We start from the raw sequence: 18,188 nt of genomic DNA on the forward strand, positions 1-18,188 counted from the left end.
AGCCTTTCTGTGCCCACGGTCCCTGCTGACATCCCCACACTCATTTTCTCTGTATCACATTCATCCTTGGGGAACCACCATCCCACCGGACTGTTCCGGTGCCTCTGTCCTGCCAACCGGTCCGTTCTTTCCTCTGCTTCCCCTGTTCCTAGAACCGCAGCAGGAATCAAGTGTGAGAACACCCCCCATTGTAGATCTTCCCCTGTTGTCATCCTCTGGTGTCCCAGCCCCACCCATGATGGCTAGATGATTTGAACGGTTAACTTATATCCATTGTGCCGGACATCTGTTATGCTCCGCTTCAGAGCCTGTGAGCCTCCCTGTGTCATGTTCCGGGTCCACGTGGGCTCTGAGAAGCTTCGCACCAGCATCTCGTCTCCCACCCTGTGTTGGGAGGCTCCTGTATTGACGCCACTGCAGGACCCACAAGGTGACCATGCTTTGGAACGCACGACCCAGAGGTGCAGGGTGCGAGCCTTCGACCGAGTGGAGCCTGGGGGTAAATTCCTCCTCCTTTCCCCACTCTGTCCCAGGACTGCTTATGAGCAGGTTTATACGGCTTCTTGGAGGTGTGCCCTGTGGATTGAACAGTCATGTTCTGCAGTGATGTATTCTTCTCCATATTGGCTCTCCTCCTTCCCCAGCCCCATTCTTCTGTGCGCCTCATTCCTTCCCATGATTGTATCTCTTGATTACATACGTGGCGCATTCATTCTTTCAACACAAGTTTGTGAGGGTTGTGTGCCAGAAGCTGCCAAGGCACTGCAGATACAGGGATATATTCTATTCAGTGACTTACCTGGCATCAGATATTTTCCCAGAAGCCATATTGTTTGACACCCGTTCTGGGAGGCCAGGAAATCCTGGCCACACAGTCTAGAGCAGGGCTCGCCTGAACAGGTTAGGGACCCAGAGGGGCTGGAAACAAATGTAATCCCACAAAAGAGCACAATGAGAGACAGTGGAGGGAAGCCAGGGACAGAGCCCCAAGAGCAAGAGACAGCAGCCAATCTGGGAAGACTCACATCTGAGAAGAGGAAAGAGGTCAGGGAGTCAAGAAGGCCAGGAACTGAATTAAGAAGGATTAGAGTGTATTGAGAAATGGAATAGGAGGCGAAACCAGTCCAAACAAGGAGGCAAAACAAGGCAAACCCAGTCAGGACCAGCTCCCGAAGGCAAAGATATTGGGAGCTCCTTCCTCATGGGTCAGGGGCCTCCAGAAAATGAAAAGATTTTTTTTTTTTTTTTAAGTTTTTTAATCATTCAGTAAACCATTTAGCATACTGTCACTGACTGGGGTGGCACTCTAGAAAACTCACAGTTCGTACGGACAAAGACTCAACAACCAAAGCATGAAACGATGAGTGCTTTTATAAAAGAACGTGTGGGGTAGCGAACATGTTTTCCCCTGGAGCAGTTCTGTCCGGCAGAACTTCCTGGTAGGATGGAAATGGTCTGTTCTGCGCTGTCCAACACAGGAGCCACTACTTGTGATGTGGTCAGTGTGACGGAGGAACTGGATTTCTCACTGTAGATAGTGCTAATTTCGAGCTGGATAGCCGCATGTGGTGAGTGGCTACTGTTTAATCAGACAGTCCAAGAGGACCGCATGTGAGCCGAGTCTCCGGGAAGGAGGCAGCCTTATCCAGGCCCTGAGGACAGTGGGGAAAGAGTCCGGAAGACATGGAGATCAACGCGTCATTCATTAGGCTTGTAATAGAGCATGGGACACAACAGGAGGCTGGGAAGGTGTGCAGAGGCTGTGTATGACAGGCCTTGTCACATGGACTTGTCACCATCTACTAAGGGGGCACCTAGCATGTTGCTTGTGCACATGACAAATTTATCTCACTGATCTTCTCTACAGCCCTGGAGCTGGGTAGTTAGCCCCGCTTTACAGATGAGAGGACTAAGGCATAGAGAGCTCATTTAGCATAACCAACGCAACACAGCTTCTAAGCGGCAAAGCCAGGATTTGAACTAGGGGCTGACTCCACTGCCCATCTTTCCACTTTATCACTTTACCCCACCCGTATGTGCAACGTGGGGAATCTGGGCTTTACGTCATGGCAGGCAAGACTGTGCTGAATCCAGGTTGTTCCTGGGCTAAAGTTGTTGAGAGGACAGACCTGAAAAAGAAAAAAAAAAAAAAATATGAAGGGTGTCCCATGGGACCTAGGCTAGAAAGAGCGGGAAGGAAAGAGAATTCTTGGAGAATGGGAGAAGTAGAGAGAGTAGGACTAATTAAGACAAAGAGCTTCAGGCATAGAGGATGTGGTAGTCAGAGGGGATTAATGCTATTTTATCGGGCTCTCAGCCAGAGGACTACATGAGCTTTTTCAGCCCTGGAGTGGAGGGTGTTAATTGGTGGAGAGAACCTCTTGGAAGGGTTCCCATCCTACACAGCACACAGACAGCCTCCTCCTTCTCCAGCAGCCTGAGGCCAGAATCTTCCTCTGGGCAAGGAAATGGATTTCTCAGAGACTGAGTCTGCATTTGAGAAGTTTTATTTCATTTTTTGAAGTTTATTTATTTATTTTGCCAGGAAGACAGAAACAGAGAGAGGGGGGAATGAGAATCCCAAGTAGGCTCCACACTGTCAGCCCAGGGCCCAATGTGGTGAACTGTGAGATCATGACCTGATGACCCGAGCCAAAATCAAGAGTCAGATGCTTAACCAAATGAGCCACCCAGGAGCCCCAAGAAGTTTAATTTTTTAAATCTCTGCTTTTGGCGCCTCATTTTTTACTTAGCGAGATAGAAATAAATGCCATTGATATTTAAAAGTGTTCGTAATCGTCAGCACACTAAGCCACTTGGGGACAAGGGGGAGGCGTGGTGGCTTGTGAAGGAGGCATGTGTCCTCACTCTGAGACTCCCTGATGAATCATCTCTCTGCTTCCCATGAGATGGAAGTGTGGGCGAGGCCGAAGTAATTCTGATTTGAAATCAGAGTTATGTAAAAGTGGGTCTTTATCATAAAAACCATCTTGAGAAATTCTGAAAGCTGTCCTGAGCCCTTGTTAAGGCAACTAACTTGCAGATGGTGATAGAAATACCGTTTTCATGAAAATCACAAAGGTAGCCTATTTTCTCTAGCCTTCTGTAGTTTAGTTAGAATAGTCCCCTCTAAATTTCTCTCTCTACGTTTGTCCTCTTGAAATCACCTCTTCAATAATTCAGCTAGCCTCAAAAACTAATATATTGGTTACCATTTCTCTTAGTAATGCTTAACTTTGTTTGGAAATAGATGTATTTAACTCATACTGGGACTAGAAGTAGTGTAATATGTGAGAGCACGTGTCAGGGCGGGGAAGACCTCTGGAGTGTGTCTTTATTTGGAAAACACAAGGTGTCTGAAGTTATTTTTCTTTTTTATAGTTTTATTGAGATATAGTTTACATACCGTAAAATTTACTCCTTTTAAGTGTAGTTCGCTGAATTTTAGTAAATCAATACCGTTGTGCAGACTTCACTCCAGTCTAGTTTAGAATATTACCGTCACCTTCCAAAGAATTTCTTCCTACCCATTCTTACCTCCCACCCCACAGACCCGGGCAGCCGCTAATCTGTTTTCTGATTCTATGGTTTTACCTTTCTAGAAACTTCATAGACATGGAATCATACACATTTTTGTGTCAGGCTTCTTTCACTTTGCATAATTTTCAGGTTGTACCCGTGTTGACACATATATCCGCCATTCATTCTTTGTTACCGTTGAGTTTTCCGTTACATAAATATACCTTGTCGTGTTTATCTTTTCACCCGTTGGTGGACATTCGGATTGTTTCCAGTTGCTGGTTATTATAGGAAATGCTGCTGTGTCCGTGTGCATACAAGTCTTTATGCGGACTTCTGGTTCATCAGTCTTAAATACCTTGGAGTGGAATTGCTGGGTTGTATGGTAAGTGTATGTTTAACTTTTAAGAATTGCCAAACTTTTTCCAAAGTGGCGATACCTTTTTACATTCCCATAGCGATGTCCCGAAATTCTAATTACTCCCCATCTTGACTGGTACTTGATATAATCAGTCTTTCTGAATACAACTTTTCAGGTGGGTGCATCGTGGTATCTCATCTGGTTGTAATTTGCATTTCCGTAATGACAAATTACATCAAACATCTTTTCATGGGTTTATTAGCCATGTGTATATCCTTGGAGAAGTGCCTACCTATATCTTTTGCCCATTTTTAAAAATCGAATTGTCTTCTTATTTTTGAGTTGTAAGAGTTTTCTATATTTTGTGGCTACAAGTCCCTTATTAGATTTGTGATTATAAATACTGGTCTCCTAGTGCGTGGCTTGGCTTGGCATTTTCTTATTGCCGTCTTTTGAAGAACAAATGTTTTTAATTTTGATGATGTTTAATTTATTATTTTTTCTTTTCTGGATTATACTTTTAGTATTACATTTTAAGAAGCTCCCTAATGAAGGTCAAAGAGCTCTTCTTTTCCATCCTTTGACACAAGGATGGAAAACTATTGACTTTTATTTCTTTAAAATGACCAAGAATCATCTGGATGCTGCAACTGGGGCTTGGCAGCCTGTTTTATGGTTTAGTGGTTGTGGTGATGATCGCGGTTAGGAGGGCAGGTATATTATTGTCATTTTACACAATTATAACTTGGCTTCGGAAGCCTTATAGCATCCATTCTGCTGAGCACTGCTCAAAACAGCTCCCTCCTAAAAACAAAAAACAAAAAACCCCAAAACCGCAGCTTCCCCTTGCCTGTTTGCTACCTGTCCTCTCTGACCACCCCCAAGCAGCCATTGATCTGTACATAATTGATTCTCAGATTGAGTTAAATTTAATTAAATCCTCTAAAATTCCCTGCACATTTTGCTGTTTGCATGAGAAGATGGCAGTTCGTTTAATTGAGGTGTAATTTACACACAACATTCTGTGAGTTTCAGGTGTATGCCATAATGATCTGACATTTGTGTATGTTGTGAAATGATCACCCCAATAACGTCTAGCCAACATTCGTCACCACACATAGTTACAAGATATGTTCCTTGTGCTAAGAACTTTTACAATTTACTCTCTTAGCAACTTTCAAATGGGCAATGCCGTGTTATTAACTACAGTCATCATGCTGTCCATGTGTATATCCCCTTGACTTATTTCTTTATAACTGGAAGTGTGTACCTTTTCACTCCCTTCACCCATTTCACCCCAACCACCCCCTGCCTCTGACAACCACCAGTCTGTTCGCTGTACTTAGGATCTTGGTTTTTTGTTTTGTTTTATTTTGTTTTGTTTTGCTTTGCTTTGTTCAGATTCCACACGGAATGAGATCATGTGGTATTTGTCTTTCTCTGTCTCAGTTCACTTAGCATAATGCCCTCAAGGTCCATCCATGTTGTCACAAATGGCAGGATTTCATTTTTTAATGACTAAATAGCATTCCCTTGTTTGTGTGTATGTACGTATATGTATATTTATATAAAATCACATCACATTTATTTATTTCTATTTATTTTTAAGTAATCTCTACTCCCAATGTGGGGCTTGCTCTCACAACCCTGAGATCAAGAGTCACAAGCTCTCCTGACTATCCAACCTTTTTTTAAGTGAATGGCTGTACCAATTTACATTCCCACCAACAGTGTACAAGGATTCCCTTTTCTCCACATCCTCACCAACACTTATTTCTTGTCTTTTAGATAATATCCATTCTACCAAGTGTAAGGTGATGTCTTACTGTGGTTTTATTTTACATTTCCCTGATGATTAGTGATAGTGAGAAGCTCGTCATGTATTTGTTGGCCATCTGTGTGTCTTCTTTTGACATAGTCGCACTTGTTTATTCTGGCTTTTGTTGCCTTTGCTTTTGGTGTCAGATCCCCAGTGTTTACTGGCTTAATCCTGAGCCACCTGACCAGGCAGGAGAAAGAGGGCCTTCAACTATTTATTGCCTCCTGTACGTGAGCATTCTCTGCACTCACACCTAATACTCTTTTTAGCTCTAGGAATGTCTTTGGGTTCTGTCTCCAACATTATTCTTAGTGGTATCCCTGGGTGTCCTTCCCGCCGCCTCTCACCTTTCTGCTGGTTTTGTTCTTCCCCCGCCCCTTGCATTTCTAGATTCTGCTGGCTGCTCTTCCAGGCTTTGAATCCCTTCTCCACAAAATATTGCCTCTCCTATTGCCCAAGTGATGTCCACTGGCCACAGGAGGTTCAGCAAGTGGTAGCCGGACTCAGAAACCACTGCTCAGCCTCTGCGGGAGCCCCACGCCTCCTCCTCTCTGAGAAGAGACTGGACACAGACTTGCCTCCCCGCCCACGTCATTCTGCCCTTTGTTGAGATGGTCACGTGCACCTGATACTCATGTGTCCATCTCTGCCTTGCCAGGCTTCATCAGATTTAATAACCAGTGGCCTCGCAGAATCTGATGCTTGGGTCTCTTTTTTTTCCAAGTTCTGGTCTTGGTTTTATTTTCCTGCGGGGGCATGTCAATGGCTATACTCTGGGTGGCTGCTTTATTTGGCTCTGCTTCATTAACACAGGCGCAGAGCTCACACTCCAAAGCCCAGGGCTGGAGGAGACCTGAGAGATGTTCAAAGCGTGAGCCCTTACAGAAGTTGCCCTGGAAATCTTTGAGATTCCTTTCATGTGCTTAAGAGAATTATTTTTTGTGGGTATTTTTCTGCCTAGTTTCTTGGTGAATAGCCATAATTTCAAAACCAAAAAAAAAAAAAAAAAAAAAAAAAAAAAAGATACTCATAATGTAACTTGGAAATTTCTTACACCTATGGTGTATCTTTTATTGCTTTGTCTTTGTCCTCCTATGTCACGTTCCCTTCTTACTTCCCGGCTCTCTTTCCAGAAAGGCACAAATGTTTGTCTTTAGGAAATAAATGCTCAGCTTACCCACAAAAATGGTTCCATGAAAATGGAACTGAAGAGACACAAAAAGGCAGTAATTCTAAGTGTAAGGTTGTTATCAACCAACTTTGATAGAAACCAGAGGCTTTTCTGTCCCAATTATTCCGGGAAGCAGGACACTTGGACCCAAAATACTTTGTTCTTGCTGGCGTTCCTAAATCGGCTCTTGGAAATGCCATTTCTTTCACTGCATAGTGGAATAAATCCTTTCTACAGAGCCCTTTTCAATAGTAGGAGAAATAGAATGTGATCTTCTCATAGAAAAAGCGGTTCCTGAGAAGTCAGTATCTTTTAGCACACACAACACTCAGCAGAGTATTCTAAAGCTTTGATCGATGGGTTGATTAAATTTCAACATCGTGGAGAAAATTGTTTCTAACATCCATGCGTTTGTGTGCTTAGCTTTCATAGAGAATATGGACTCCTGAGGAGCTAATATTTCACTTCCTGGAAACTGAATTGTATTTTCAATGCTAAGGAGCAAGATGCTGTCTGGAGTAAATCTGACAAATTCTTTTGGAAGCAAAGGATCACTTATTGATTTATTTTTTTTTATAAATGCAGATTTCCACATGGCCTGTTTAAAGAAAACGAAGTGCAGTAGGAGTTAAATATTTCATGAATTACTCCCCTGTTTTGCTGATAAATCCTTTGTAGTGCAAAATGCATATCAGCAAGTAACGGAGATCTGTTCTTTATGTGAAATCGCCTCCGGCTGGAATGAAGGATTTCCAGCTAGTTCGTTTATGATAATATACCTTTCCTAGCACTAATAACATGGGAAGGTGGGAGGGGTAGACTAACAACACTGAGCTCTCTCTCTCTCACCCTGTTCTCTAGCTCCGTGTTTGCCTTTTCTGCCTTAGAAATAAACTGATACAATATCTAAGACTCTAAATTAGGCATAAACCACATTTGTTTCCATGCAAGGAAATTTGTTTGTGGTAACCGTCTTAAGTTTTGCATGAGAAATGTAACTTAAGCCTGTGCCTCTTGGCTGTACCAATATGTGTACAAGGAAGCATATCCAGGAGAAAACAGAAGGATAGCTCATTTCAGAGGGAAAAACCTACATTGCCAGACTCTTCATTTAGAATTCCTGTGGTTCCGGCCATAATCTCATAAGGAGATCTGTGCCTTGGACACATCAGCCCTCTCAAATGTGTGTATTAAAGTCTTTCTGGTTACAAGAGACAGCCTGTCTCAGTGTATCTTGTTAATTGTTCCAGATACCTGTGGCTGTGTAACAACCCAAAGTTTTGTGGCTTGAAACAACAATTTGTTGTTTTTCATAATTCTGAGGGTTTGTTAACCCTTAGATGGTTAATATCTGGTTCTCTGTTCTCAGATGGTTCTGCTGCTGCATGTGGTTTACTAAGCTACTTGCTCGGTGGTTTTCAGCCGGGAATTCAGGTGGGCCCAGAAAGTCCACAGTGGTGTTTCGTCCCCCCCAGGGCCTCTTTCCGCTGGCCTCTCAACATTCCGAGGTGCGGCTCAGGCCTCCCAGAGAGAACTTACAAGAGCCTAAGCCCCAGTGTGCAAATGCTTACCACACCTCTGCTTGCATAATTCTTGCTAAAATCCCATTGGCCAAAGTATGTCATGTGACCAAACCCAGCGTCTTTGTGAGAGGTATGGGTATGGATGCTGTGAGGAGTGGGCCACCTATGTAGCAGTCTATCTGTCCTGCTAGATCGAAGGCTTGATTCAGTTTATAAGATGCAAGAAAGACAGGAAGAGGCTTCAACCAGAACCACTATTCTGGCAAACCTCATCAAAAATTGGGACATTGCCTGGGGTACCAGGAGTGTTAGAGGCCTGGTTGTCATGGTTCGAGAGGAGTAGGCACTTGTTACCACCTTTCAGGTGTTCCGTGATGCTGCAGTCACTCAGCAACAACCTGTCCCTGTTTCGACTGATCCTGTGGCTGCCCACTGGCCTCCTTCTGCTCTGGACACCTCATATCCTCTGCTTACTCAGGGCTTCTCATGCTGCCTTGCCTCTGTATGATCTTTGGCCTTTGTTCCCGCTCCAAACTATTGACTCACTCGACCTTTCTGCCTTGTATTTACCCTCCCCCTGAGAGACGAATTTGTTACCACTTTGTTGGTCACTGTTCAGCCCTTTAAAACAGCCCAGTCATCTCACACGCTCAACATGGCTGCTACCTTGGTCAGACACCCACCCCTGATTCTTCTAGCCTTGGTCAGGATGGTGGGGTCAACGCAGAAGGACAAAGGGAGTGTAGTGAGCATTTAGAGCATTACAGCCACCCGTTCATTCATAGTTAATTGTGATTGGATTTGGAGGTGGGAGGAGAAGGTCTTCCTTTGAGAGGCGCTGTTCCCTTTCTCTCTCACCGCACCCACCCTTCCTCTCCAGTCACCTCTCCCACCCTTGCAGCTGATCCTGACGGCTGTCCGCAGATAACTGGCTGTACAAGTGTGAACAGGTGCCATCCTTGGTCAGGGTCGCTGTTAGTCTCACCCACGTGGACTTTTCGTTAAGCATGCTTTATCCTTTGTCTTAGATCTCTCGATTATATCATTGCCTACTATTTCCTTTCTTGTAATTGGCTATGCTAAACAAAGGATGTGTGAGGAAAAAAAGCCAGCATCCAAATCATTTCATGGGTTGCAAAAGGTTAGATCTCATTAAAAGGCGTTGGTATTTCTGATGCTCTAACCTCAGTGACAAAAGGGCTTGTATAAATTTTTCTAAATTCAGGAGGTCTTTAAGATCTTATTTTACGTATGTTTATCCTTATCATGAAATAGCTCTAGAAGGATTTGCAAAACTTGGTTAGTAATAACCCTCTCAGGGAGAAACTAGGTTGCTTACTTTGAATTTATGATCTTTTGTACCTTATGAATGTTGTACCATGTGCATATATCGCCTACTTTTAAAATTAACTTTGTGAAGCGTGTCTTCTCCACATTGTCCTCACTAGCAGTTCCTTTAAAAGGCCCCAGCCAGCATGTGGTACAATTCCAGCTGACACTATTCATGTGGATTCCCACATGAAGAGGCCCCTGGAGTCATGCTATGGGCAGCGCCGTGAAGATCTTCTGTCTGATCTCTCTATATGTATATCTATATTCAGAAACCATTAGGGTTTTTTTTTTCCTTTTAACACCAGTGGCTAAACTTGGTAATTCTACTTGCTTCTTAGTTAAATGCAAAATCAGAAACTATGAGAGGGAGGGAAATGCCAGGGGCTTCTCAGGGTGTGGCGATGTGAGCCGGCTGGAAGTTCCAGACCTTCCCAGAACCGGAGCTCTGGGTCTGGCACTTAACATACCGGGTGTGTGTCCTTAAGCAGGTGACTTTACCATTCTGCGCCTCGGCTTCCTTATCAGTAAATCGGGAGGTGTAATAGAGTTTACCTTTTGGGGTTATTGGCAAGATGACATAAGTGAATGCGTGGAGCAAACTCCGTGTGATTCCTGGCACATGGAAGGTGCTCGATGAAACACAGCCATTGTGATCGGCTTTTTTTTTCTTCTCATCTATTAAGTGGGCACCATACTTGCTTTCCTATTTTCTGGGGTTTCTATGGATGTCAAATAAGAGAACCAGTTATAGTGCTCTGAGGAATGAAGATTTGAACTGTTATCGAGACGTGTTCTATCATCTATTATTTGGGTAAAAACACCTGTTAATTGTCCATCTTTCCTTGAATACTATTCTAGCTTCTAGGTACCAGATTCCTTGTTGAAACTCTACTATAGGACATCCCTTTGGGCTAGGAGGAAATTAGAAACATGTTCCTGGTGCTTCACAAAGTTGGCTTTGTTATTTGAAGAGACCGTTACAACTGCTGTGGGCACATAATCTCAGACTACTTTTTCTGAGGCGTTTTCATGGTAATGTAGTTGTGTGTAGATTTAAGTGTGACTTTGTTGATGTGTTCATTATGCAAAGTCATTGTCCATTTCCCATTGACCTTCCTTCCATAGTCTCAGACTCAAAAATCTGTGATTGAAAAGCACAAGCATGGGCTAGAATGGACATTAATGCGCTCATTCTTATGGTAAACATTTAACAAAATATAGAAAGTAACCATCCCTAAGTTGACTGCTGAAAAATGCCTTTCACAGTCAAGATGATGTCACACTCAGTTAGTGTGGCCAGTTAGTGAGGCCAGACACTGATGGGTCACCAAAGCAACAATTAGTGTGCCAAAGGGCATCCAGTCACATAAGCATATTTGTTTATTGGCTTAGAGAATAGATTGTGTTACGTTGCACAGTCAGCATTGAACCACCCATGTTGGGATGCCAAAAAAGCACAAACAGACCAGAATAAAATGGTGATTAATGCATGGCCTTCCAGTTCTGGTTAAAAGCTGATATATTTTCTTAATGAAAATAATTTCATCTTTCACTTGAGAGAAAAACAAAGATTTATTTTCTTTCAAATGACAAGACTTCTTAAGTGGGTAACAGAAGAGCTATGTTTCTTGGGATTAATATGAATTCTTTTAAAATATATGGTAAACAATGCAGGGGAGCATTTGTTGTACGATTTAATATGTATTTTAGGCAAAAAGAAATAAGGGAACCTTGACTTGTATTTCCTTTCCAATGATGAAAAGTTTACCAAAGAAGGGAGATTTTTCTTTCCCGTCTGTAGGCAACAGGCAAAGAGTTGCTTTGAATGGAGTTAAATGAGGAGAAATATTAAAAGGCTTTTCTGTTTATCAATACTCCGGGGTCATTTTAACAGTATATGTGGTTTTAAATATCAGGGTGAATTATATTCCAAAGACCGACCTATCATTTGTCTCATTCAAGCATGCTTTAAAATGTCTGCACAGGTATTTTTTTGTAAATTTCAAGCTGTGTTGTACTAACATACTCGTTAGCCTTGACTGAACATGATGCCTGCTACTTCCAAGTGCGGTTTCACTCGTTTTAATGTAATTGCATAAGCCGGGTAGTGTTGATTCACAGTTCTCGGGTAAGAGAGGATGACCGTCACCTTGCAAGGTAGGACCACAGGGCAGATGGGCTCCTAACAGGGCAGGGCGTTGACATCAATACTGAGAGCACAGAAGCAGCGGTTCTTCTTTGTGAGACATGCCGAGCACATCACTCCTACGGAGAGGAAGCTCAATTTTCTGTAGCTGTGTTTGATTCTCACTTTGAGTGAGTGCTGGGGACCTAATGCTGTCCTTAGGCATGGAGTCTTTCACCTCTGATGGCATATGTAGGAGGAGTGAGTGATTTTCCATAGGCAGGAGTCTGAGGATGGGGAGGGCAGTGGCTTTGTCCTCTCCAAACAGAAGCTACACTGGACACAGTTGTTGCAGTTAACTTACTGCTTCCGAAGAAACACTTCATCTAGCTTACAGCCCCCTCTCATTGTGAGGATTTACTCATGTCTCTTCAAGTAAGTCCTTTCTCAGTTTCTCTTACAATTTTAATTTTTTTCTTTATGCAACACTGTGATTTTACGGCAATATTTTATTCCCTACAGCGTCTGAAAAGGTAGTGTGGGTCGAAAGATACTTCCTTGTCTATGAAACTGCTTAGCGGTTTCCTCTCTTTGAAGAATGAAGAGTTAAGGCATGCAGGCAAAGTAAATAATAAATTAAGAATTTAGAAATTGTAGGTGGTTGCTTAAGACCGTGTGAGCATTATAATTTATTAGTGCATCTTTTAGAAAGTGTTTTCGTTCCCCGGCACCTCTTCCAGAGAGTAAGGCACTTAAGTGAAATAAACTGACATAGAAAGCAGGAAGGTATGTCATTGTTTCCTTGGATTCTGTAGTTTCCTCTCAATCTGTGTGGTTTGTAACATCAACTTGTTTTAGAGTCATTTGCACCATTTATTTGTATTTTCCCTAAAGTTTATGTTGAAATTCAGAGTTAGTGTTCCACAGAAAAATCACGAGAGACCTAAGTAAATCTGATGAAATGATACAGATATGCTTTGCACACAGAGAAAGACTGTCTGGTGTATATTTTGGTTGGAAATAGTTGGAGGAGCTTCTCAATCTGCCTCTCGATGTTCAATGGGCGTGATTGTTCATGTATTGTAAATGGAAAGACAAATTTCTTGGCTCTGAAATGAAACCACATAATATGGATATTTCCTTCAGGAAACAGATTTATATACATATAATGTCTCTGTGTAGTATAGTAAGTTCTTTTTTTGGTATTTGGTTACCAAAAGGTGTCCCAACTATAATTGTAATCGTGTTCAAATCAGAACTCAGTTGCTAGTAAAACACGTTATCCGGATTGTTTCATTTTTCTTTTATACATATAAACTGTATTCCATATACAGGCATGATAGGAGAACTAAGTTGACCATATAGACAAGGGTTTGGTTTTCATACCCAATAGTGTAAATATAAATATAGCCTTAGGTAGATGGCAGTCAGACTATCTGAATACAACCTCATCCTCAAAGATCTGAAATCTCTATTTCTTTCCCCTTTCTCAAAACCTTTCTTTTTTTTCCTACAAATACTCATTTACTCTGTACCATGTGCCAGGCACCGTGATGGGCTCTGGGGACATAATAGGGAACAGTAAAGGTGCAGTCCTCCCTCCCTTTAGGAGACTTTTAGTTTAGTGGGGAAGATGGATATTAGAAAAAGACACAATTACACAGACAATGAAAATCGCACAAGTCATTCAGTAATTAAGCTGTGGGAGCTATCGTCGTCTGCAATAACAGCATCCCTCTACGTTCTCGAGAGAGCCATTGGTCACTCCCCTCTGTCTTCATTAATGAGAAGTCACGATTGAATCTGTCATTCCAGGAAGGAGTTGGCTGTGGGACAGAGGTCTATATTGTGTGTGTGCTCATGTTCTTCTGTGTGGGGCGAACACGTTCATGTGTGAGGCACACTATGTTGGGTGATGGGAGAGGGATACAGAAGTGGGAGAGGCACCACCTTTGCCTGAAGGAGTAGGGGAGAGAGCATGCGTATCAAAAAAGTCTATTTATCTTTGCATCTATCTGTATAATATACATCACGATTAAATTATTAAAACAAGGAGTTTCAGGGGTGCCTGAGTGGCTCAGTCACTTAAGCGTCCGACTTCAGCTCAGGTCATGATCTCACAGTTCATGGGTTCGAGCCCTGCATCGGGCTCTGTGCTGACAGCTCCGAGCCTGGAGCCTGCTTTGTATTCTGTGTCTCCCTCTCTCTCTCTCTGCCCCTCCCCCGCTCATACAATCTCTGTCTCTGAAAAATAAATAAACAGTTTTTTTAAAAAGGAATTTCAGGAATTCTTAGTGGGGGTGAAATGACTTCTAGTGTGGTTGATCAACTAATGTTTCAATATTAGGTGATCTATACAGAAATAACTTGGACTTTGATAGGGAAATATGGTGGAGAGGGCATTCCAGGCAGAAGGAACAGAGTGAACAAAGGCAAGAAGGTGGGAAAATTCAGGGCATGTTGCAGGACGGATCCAAGAAAGGGAAGCAGAAGCCAACTATCAAACAAAAAAAATAGCTCTATGCCAACAGGACAAGACAAGGTTGGCAGGATAAATTGAGACCAGATCGCTGAAGTTTTTCTATTTTCTGTTTAAGGATGTATTGAACTTTATTTGGTAGATCCCACTGTTGAGGGGGGTGACTGTGGTGAGAAAGGCCTGGAACTTGGAGCCTCGGGTGTGCCTGCCACCGTAGTCTCAGTGAGGGAAGGGGAAGGCCCTGATTGTTGGCTGTTCACCTGGTAAATGAGTGTTTGGGGTTTGAAGCAAATTTGCCACAGTGCCCTGGACTTTCCCAAAGATAATCTCTAGCATGGAGAAGCCATTAGGCCTTCCCTCTTCCCTCAGTTGCCAATCGATTTATACGCCCAGCTTTTTTTCCTATTAGGAATGACATGGTAGGCCTCCGATATAAAAGCAGATATTTTAAATGGGAAAACCGTAAGGATGGCCAAGTAGACAGATTTTACTTGACATCACTACAAATGCTTCTGACCTGATTTTAGCTGACGTATGAATAAATGATTATTCCAGCCTTGAGAGTTAAATATTTAAACGTTAGTTCCTTTTTGGAGTTCATGTATAATACAGAACTGATTTTCTGTGCTGCAGACTTCCTCTCGTTGCCTTCTTTTTTTTTTTAATACACCATAATTCTTATCCTACCCTTTTTCAGTTCCCTGCATGAACATTATTTAAACGTTGCACGCAAATCTTCTGCGAAAGAATTAAAGGAAATACAGTCTGTGGGTCTCAGCAGGAGTTCAGCTAATGCAGCTTAAAATAATGCCGAAAAAGAAGCGCTTACCTGCAGGCAGAGTGGCCCTGATTCTCTTCCTGTGCCAGATGATTAGTGCACTGGAAGTACCACTTGATCGTAAGTATTAACGTTTCAAAGCTGTTAGGCCTGGGAGTTAAAGCCTCCCCAGCATTTCCCATCACTGTGAGCCGTGTGAATGGAGAAGGTGTCTGTGTGATACTGAAAAGCTAATCAAAATTAATTTGGCTTTTACCTCCAAGCACCTGGTGTTTATAAAGAGTCTCACCATAGAAATGGCCATTGAACTGGTCAGACCATTGTCCCCTCCCTATCATTATCTTTCTTCCTCCTCAGGTGCCTTTTGTATACCATGTGGGGGGGGGGGGATGGAAAAGGAGCGAATTGTGGGCTCCCCTGATCCAACAGGCGACTCTTGATCGAAGCAGTCCTTCAAGAAAACTCAATCACTTTAAAACGGCCATGGGGATGTCCCCACTTATCCCCTTCCCACTACTCCACCCTCTCCCGTCATGCACTCAGGGTGCTCTGGAAAGATTGGGGGATGTTTTCTCAGCCAACCCCATGCTCCTCAGTATCCCCAAACTACCCATAATTCATTTCTCTCTTTTTAAAAAATTTTTAATGTTTATTTTATTTTTTTTTGAGAGAGAGAGAGAGAGAGAGAGAGAGAGAGAGAGAGAATGAGTGGGGGAGGGGCAGAGAGCAAGGGACACAGAATCCGAAGCAGGCTCCAGGCCCTGAGCTGTCAACACAGAGCCCAACGCAGAGCTCGAACCCTCGAACTGTGAGATCATGACCTGAGCCGAAGTCGGACACTCAACCGACTGAGCCACCCAGGTGCCCCAGTTCATTTCTCTTGATTCCAACAAGGCAAAAGTCCCTTTAAGTAGGAGTCTGGATGTAGGACGTGTGTCTTATCTGCAGCCTAGAGAAAGATCTTTGGCTTAAAAGATGTGATCAAAGACCAAAAGGTAAATTTTGAGAAAAAAACAAGTCATCTGCAAAAACACAATTTAAAATGGGACAGCGGGGACTACTGTCTTAGCCTCCAGCCCGCCCCCCCCACCCCTTCCTGATAGTAGAGTACATGCTGAGCTCTTCCTTCTCTGGGTGGCCTGGCAGTGAACAATAAAGATAATGCTGGATTCCAACCGGTCCCTTCTCTTGCAATGGAAGCAGAATTTCAAATTTGGACAATTACTGTACTTCAGATTCATCCTTTACTGTTGATCTCCGTGACCTCTTTAAATCCATTTGCTTCCTGAATAGGACATCTGTTTGGCAAGCTTTCCAAGGTGCAAGGAAGATAGCACTTTCTTGGGGGCCGTTCCATTGTCGGGAATTTCATTTTTTTGCCAAAGGATGTTGCAAGTGCCAGTGGGAAGACATTAAGAAGGGATGTGGTCTGCCCCGCTCCCTGGAGACCTCCTTTGCCACGCATCTATGGTCTAAAGGACGATAAAATGCAACATCTCGTTATTTATTTATTAAAGTATTATAAAGTATTATAAAGTATTCATTCATTGCCCTTCATTTCAGTTAAAAACAAAAACAAAAACGTATGATTGGCTAAGGCCATTGGAGTTGGATTGCCTAAGTAAGCATTTGCCCTACCAGGAGAGAGACAAAAGCCCTTGAGAGAAATGGGCTTTTGTTCTCTCTTGTGTTAAATATATTCTCCCTTAATCTGACTGCCTAATCTAATCATCAGAGGGAACAGTCACCTACGGCTAACTCAATTACCGCTGCTAATGGAGAAGAGGCATCACCATGATGAAAAGAAAGTCACGGACAATGCCGCTCCTGTATTAACCTTTACAAGTAGAAGTGACAGGCGGCACTGCAGAATCATTTGAATTGCATGCTAATGTAATTTCTTCCCTGCCCCTGTCCCCTACACCCCTTCTGCATGAGCTGCTCCTTGATGTGGGTCCTAGCAGCCCTTGGGTGAGGAGGGATTCTGAAGCAGAAATATGCTACCGGCTGAAAAGTTCCATTCCCGACCTGGAGACGAACCACAGAAATAGAAACAACTGAAAATCAGTGCTGCGTTTGGCACGGATGGAGCACTGTCACTGTAGTGCTGTCCCATTGTTAGGCATTATGACCACGTGCATAGTGGTGTCTGGGATAATAGGATCAGACGCGACGCAGTATGTGACAACTCAGATTAATTGCAGATTCCAGCTATTTTTCAAATTGAACATAATTACTTGTCCGGCACAACATGTATGGAATGGAATTAGCCATCCCCATTCCTAGAAGAATCCTTTATTTATTTTTTTTTTTGCCTACAGCATTCCTTTTGTTCTTCCACATGTTTATGCGGGATCGCTGCCACAGGAGGAAACAAAACCATTATTGGGAGTGTCTTCCTTTTACGACTCCACAACTGCCATTTTCACTGTACTGATTTTTTAGGTCAAACCAAATAGACGAGATACCCCTTTGGTCTCCAGGGTTCTAACGTTCTTATTACTAACATCTGGTTTTCTTTAATCCTGTTTGCCCACTCACCTGCTGATATTGATGGGGAAAAAGCAAAACTTCTTGAAGACTGTAAGTGTCTTTCTGTAATTACTAGGCAGTGTGAAAACTTGACCATGTCTTTGTTTTTGAATTAATGCTGTGAATTGAATGCACAACTTTATGATTTGTGACTAACGTCGTTTTAAGCATGTGCATTTACTATGGCTAAACATTGCATTTAAATACCAAGAAGCAAGTTTAATATGTTCCCTGCATGAATTCTGAGGACTCAGGTATTTACTCTTTCTTTTGCCAATATTCTGCTCTACTAACTTCCAAGCTTTATTCACATCTGATGTAACTCAATGAGAAAATTCACAAAATTTAAAGGGAATTACTGTCTGGTTCTAAATGCCACTAAATGCTTGCTGGGCTTAAGGCTTGTCTTTTGATATCTTTCAGAAGGTGAGCACATATGCATAGGCTTCACCCAAGTCAGCAGCCATATGTACGCCTTGCCATACTTCTTCGGCCTGAGGACTGTATGGACTAGCGTTCCATCCAAATTCCAGTGAATTTGAACATTGT

The 18,188-nt window shown here is 42.8% G+C and overlaps 1 protein-coding gene across 22 annotated transcripts in view; it reads left to right on the forward strand.

Annotated features, from left to right (window-relative positions):
* NRCAM (neuronal cell adhesion molecule) overlaps positions 1 to 18,188 on the forward strand; it is a 284,783-nt gene that overhangs the window by 190,825 nt on the left and 75,770 nt on the right. For 15 of the 22 annotated variants that reach the window (XM_019451160.2, XM_053896803.1, XM_019451145.2 and 12 more), the window contains 2 exons: positions 15,027 to 15,227; positions 17,673 to 17,690. In XM_019451160.2, coding sequence (XP_019306705.1) covers positions 15,122 to 15,227; positions 17,673 to 17,690 — 124 coding nt within the window. In that variant the 5' untranslated portion in view covers positions 15,027 to 15,121. The remainder of the gene's footprint in view (positions 1 to 15,026; positions 15,228 to 17,672; positions 17,691 to 18,188) is intronic. The other 7 variants (XM_053896792.1, XM_053896795.1, XM_019451157.2 and 4 more) reach the window with 1 other exon arrangement.

This window comes from Panthera pardus, unplaced genomic scaffold (genome assembly GCF_024362965.1).
Source record: "Panthera pardus isolate Hobbes unplaced genomic scaffold, ASM2436296v1 HiC_scaffold_8, whole genome shotgun sequence".
Taxonomy (NCBI): domain Eukaryota; kingdom Metazoa; phylum Chordata; class Mammalia; order Carnivora; family Felidae; genus Panthera; species Panthera pardus.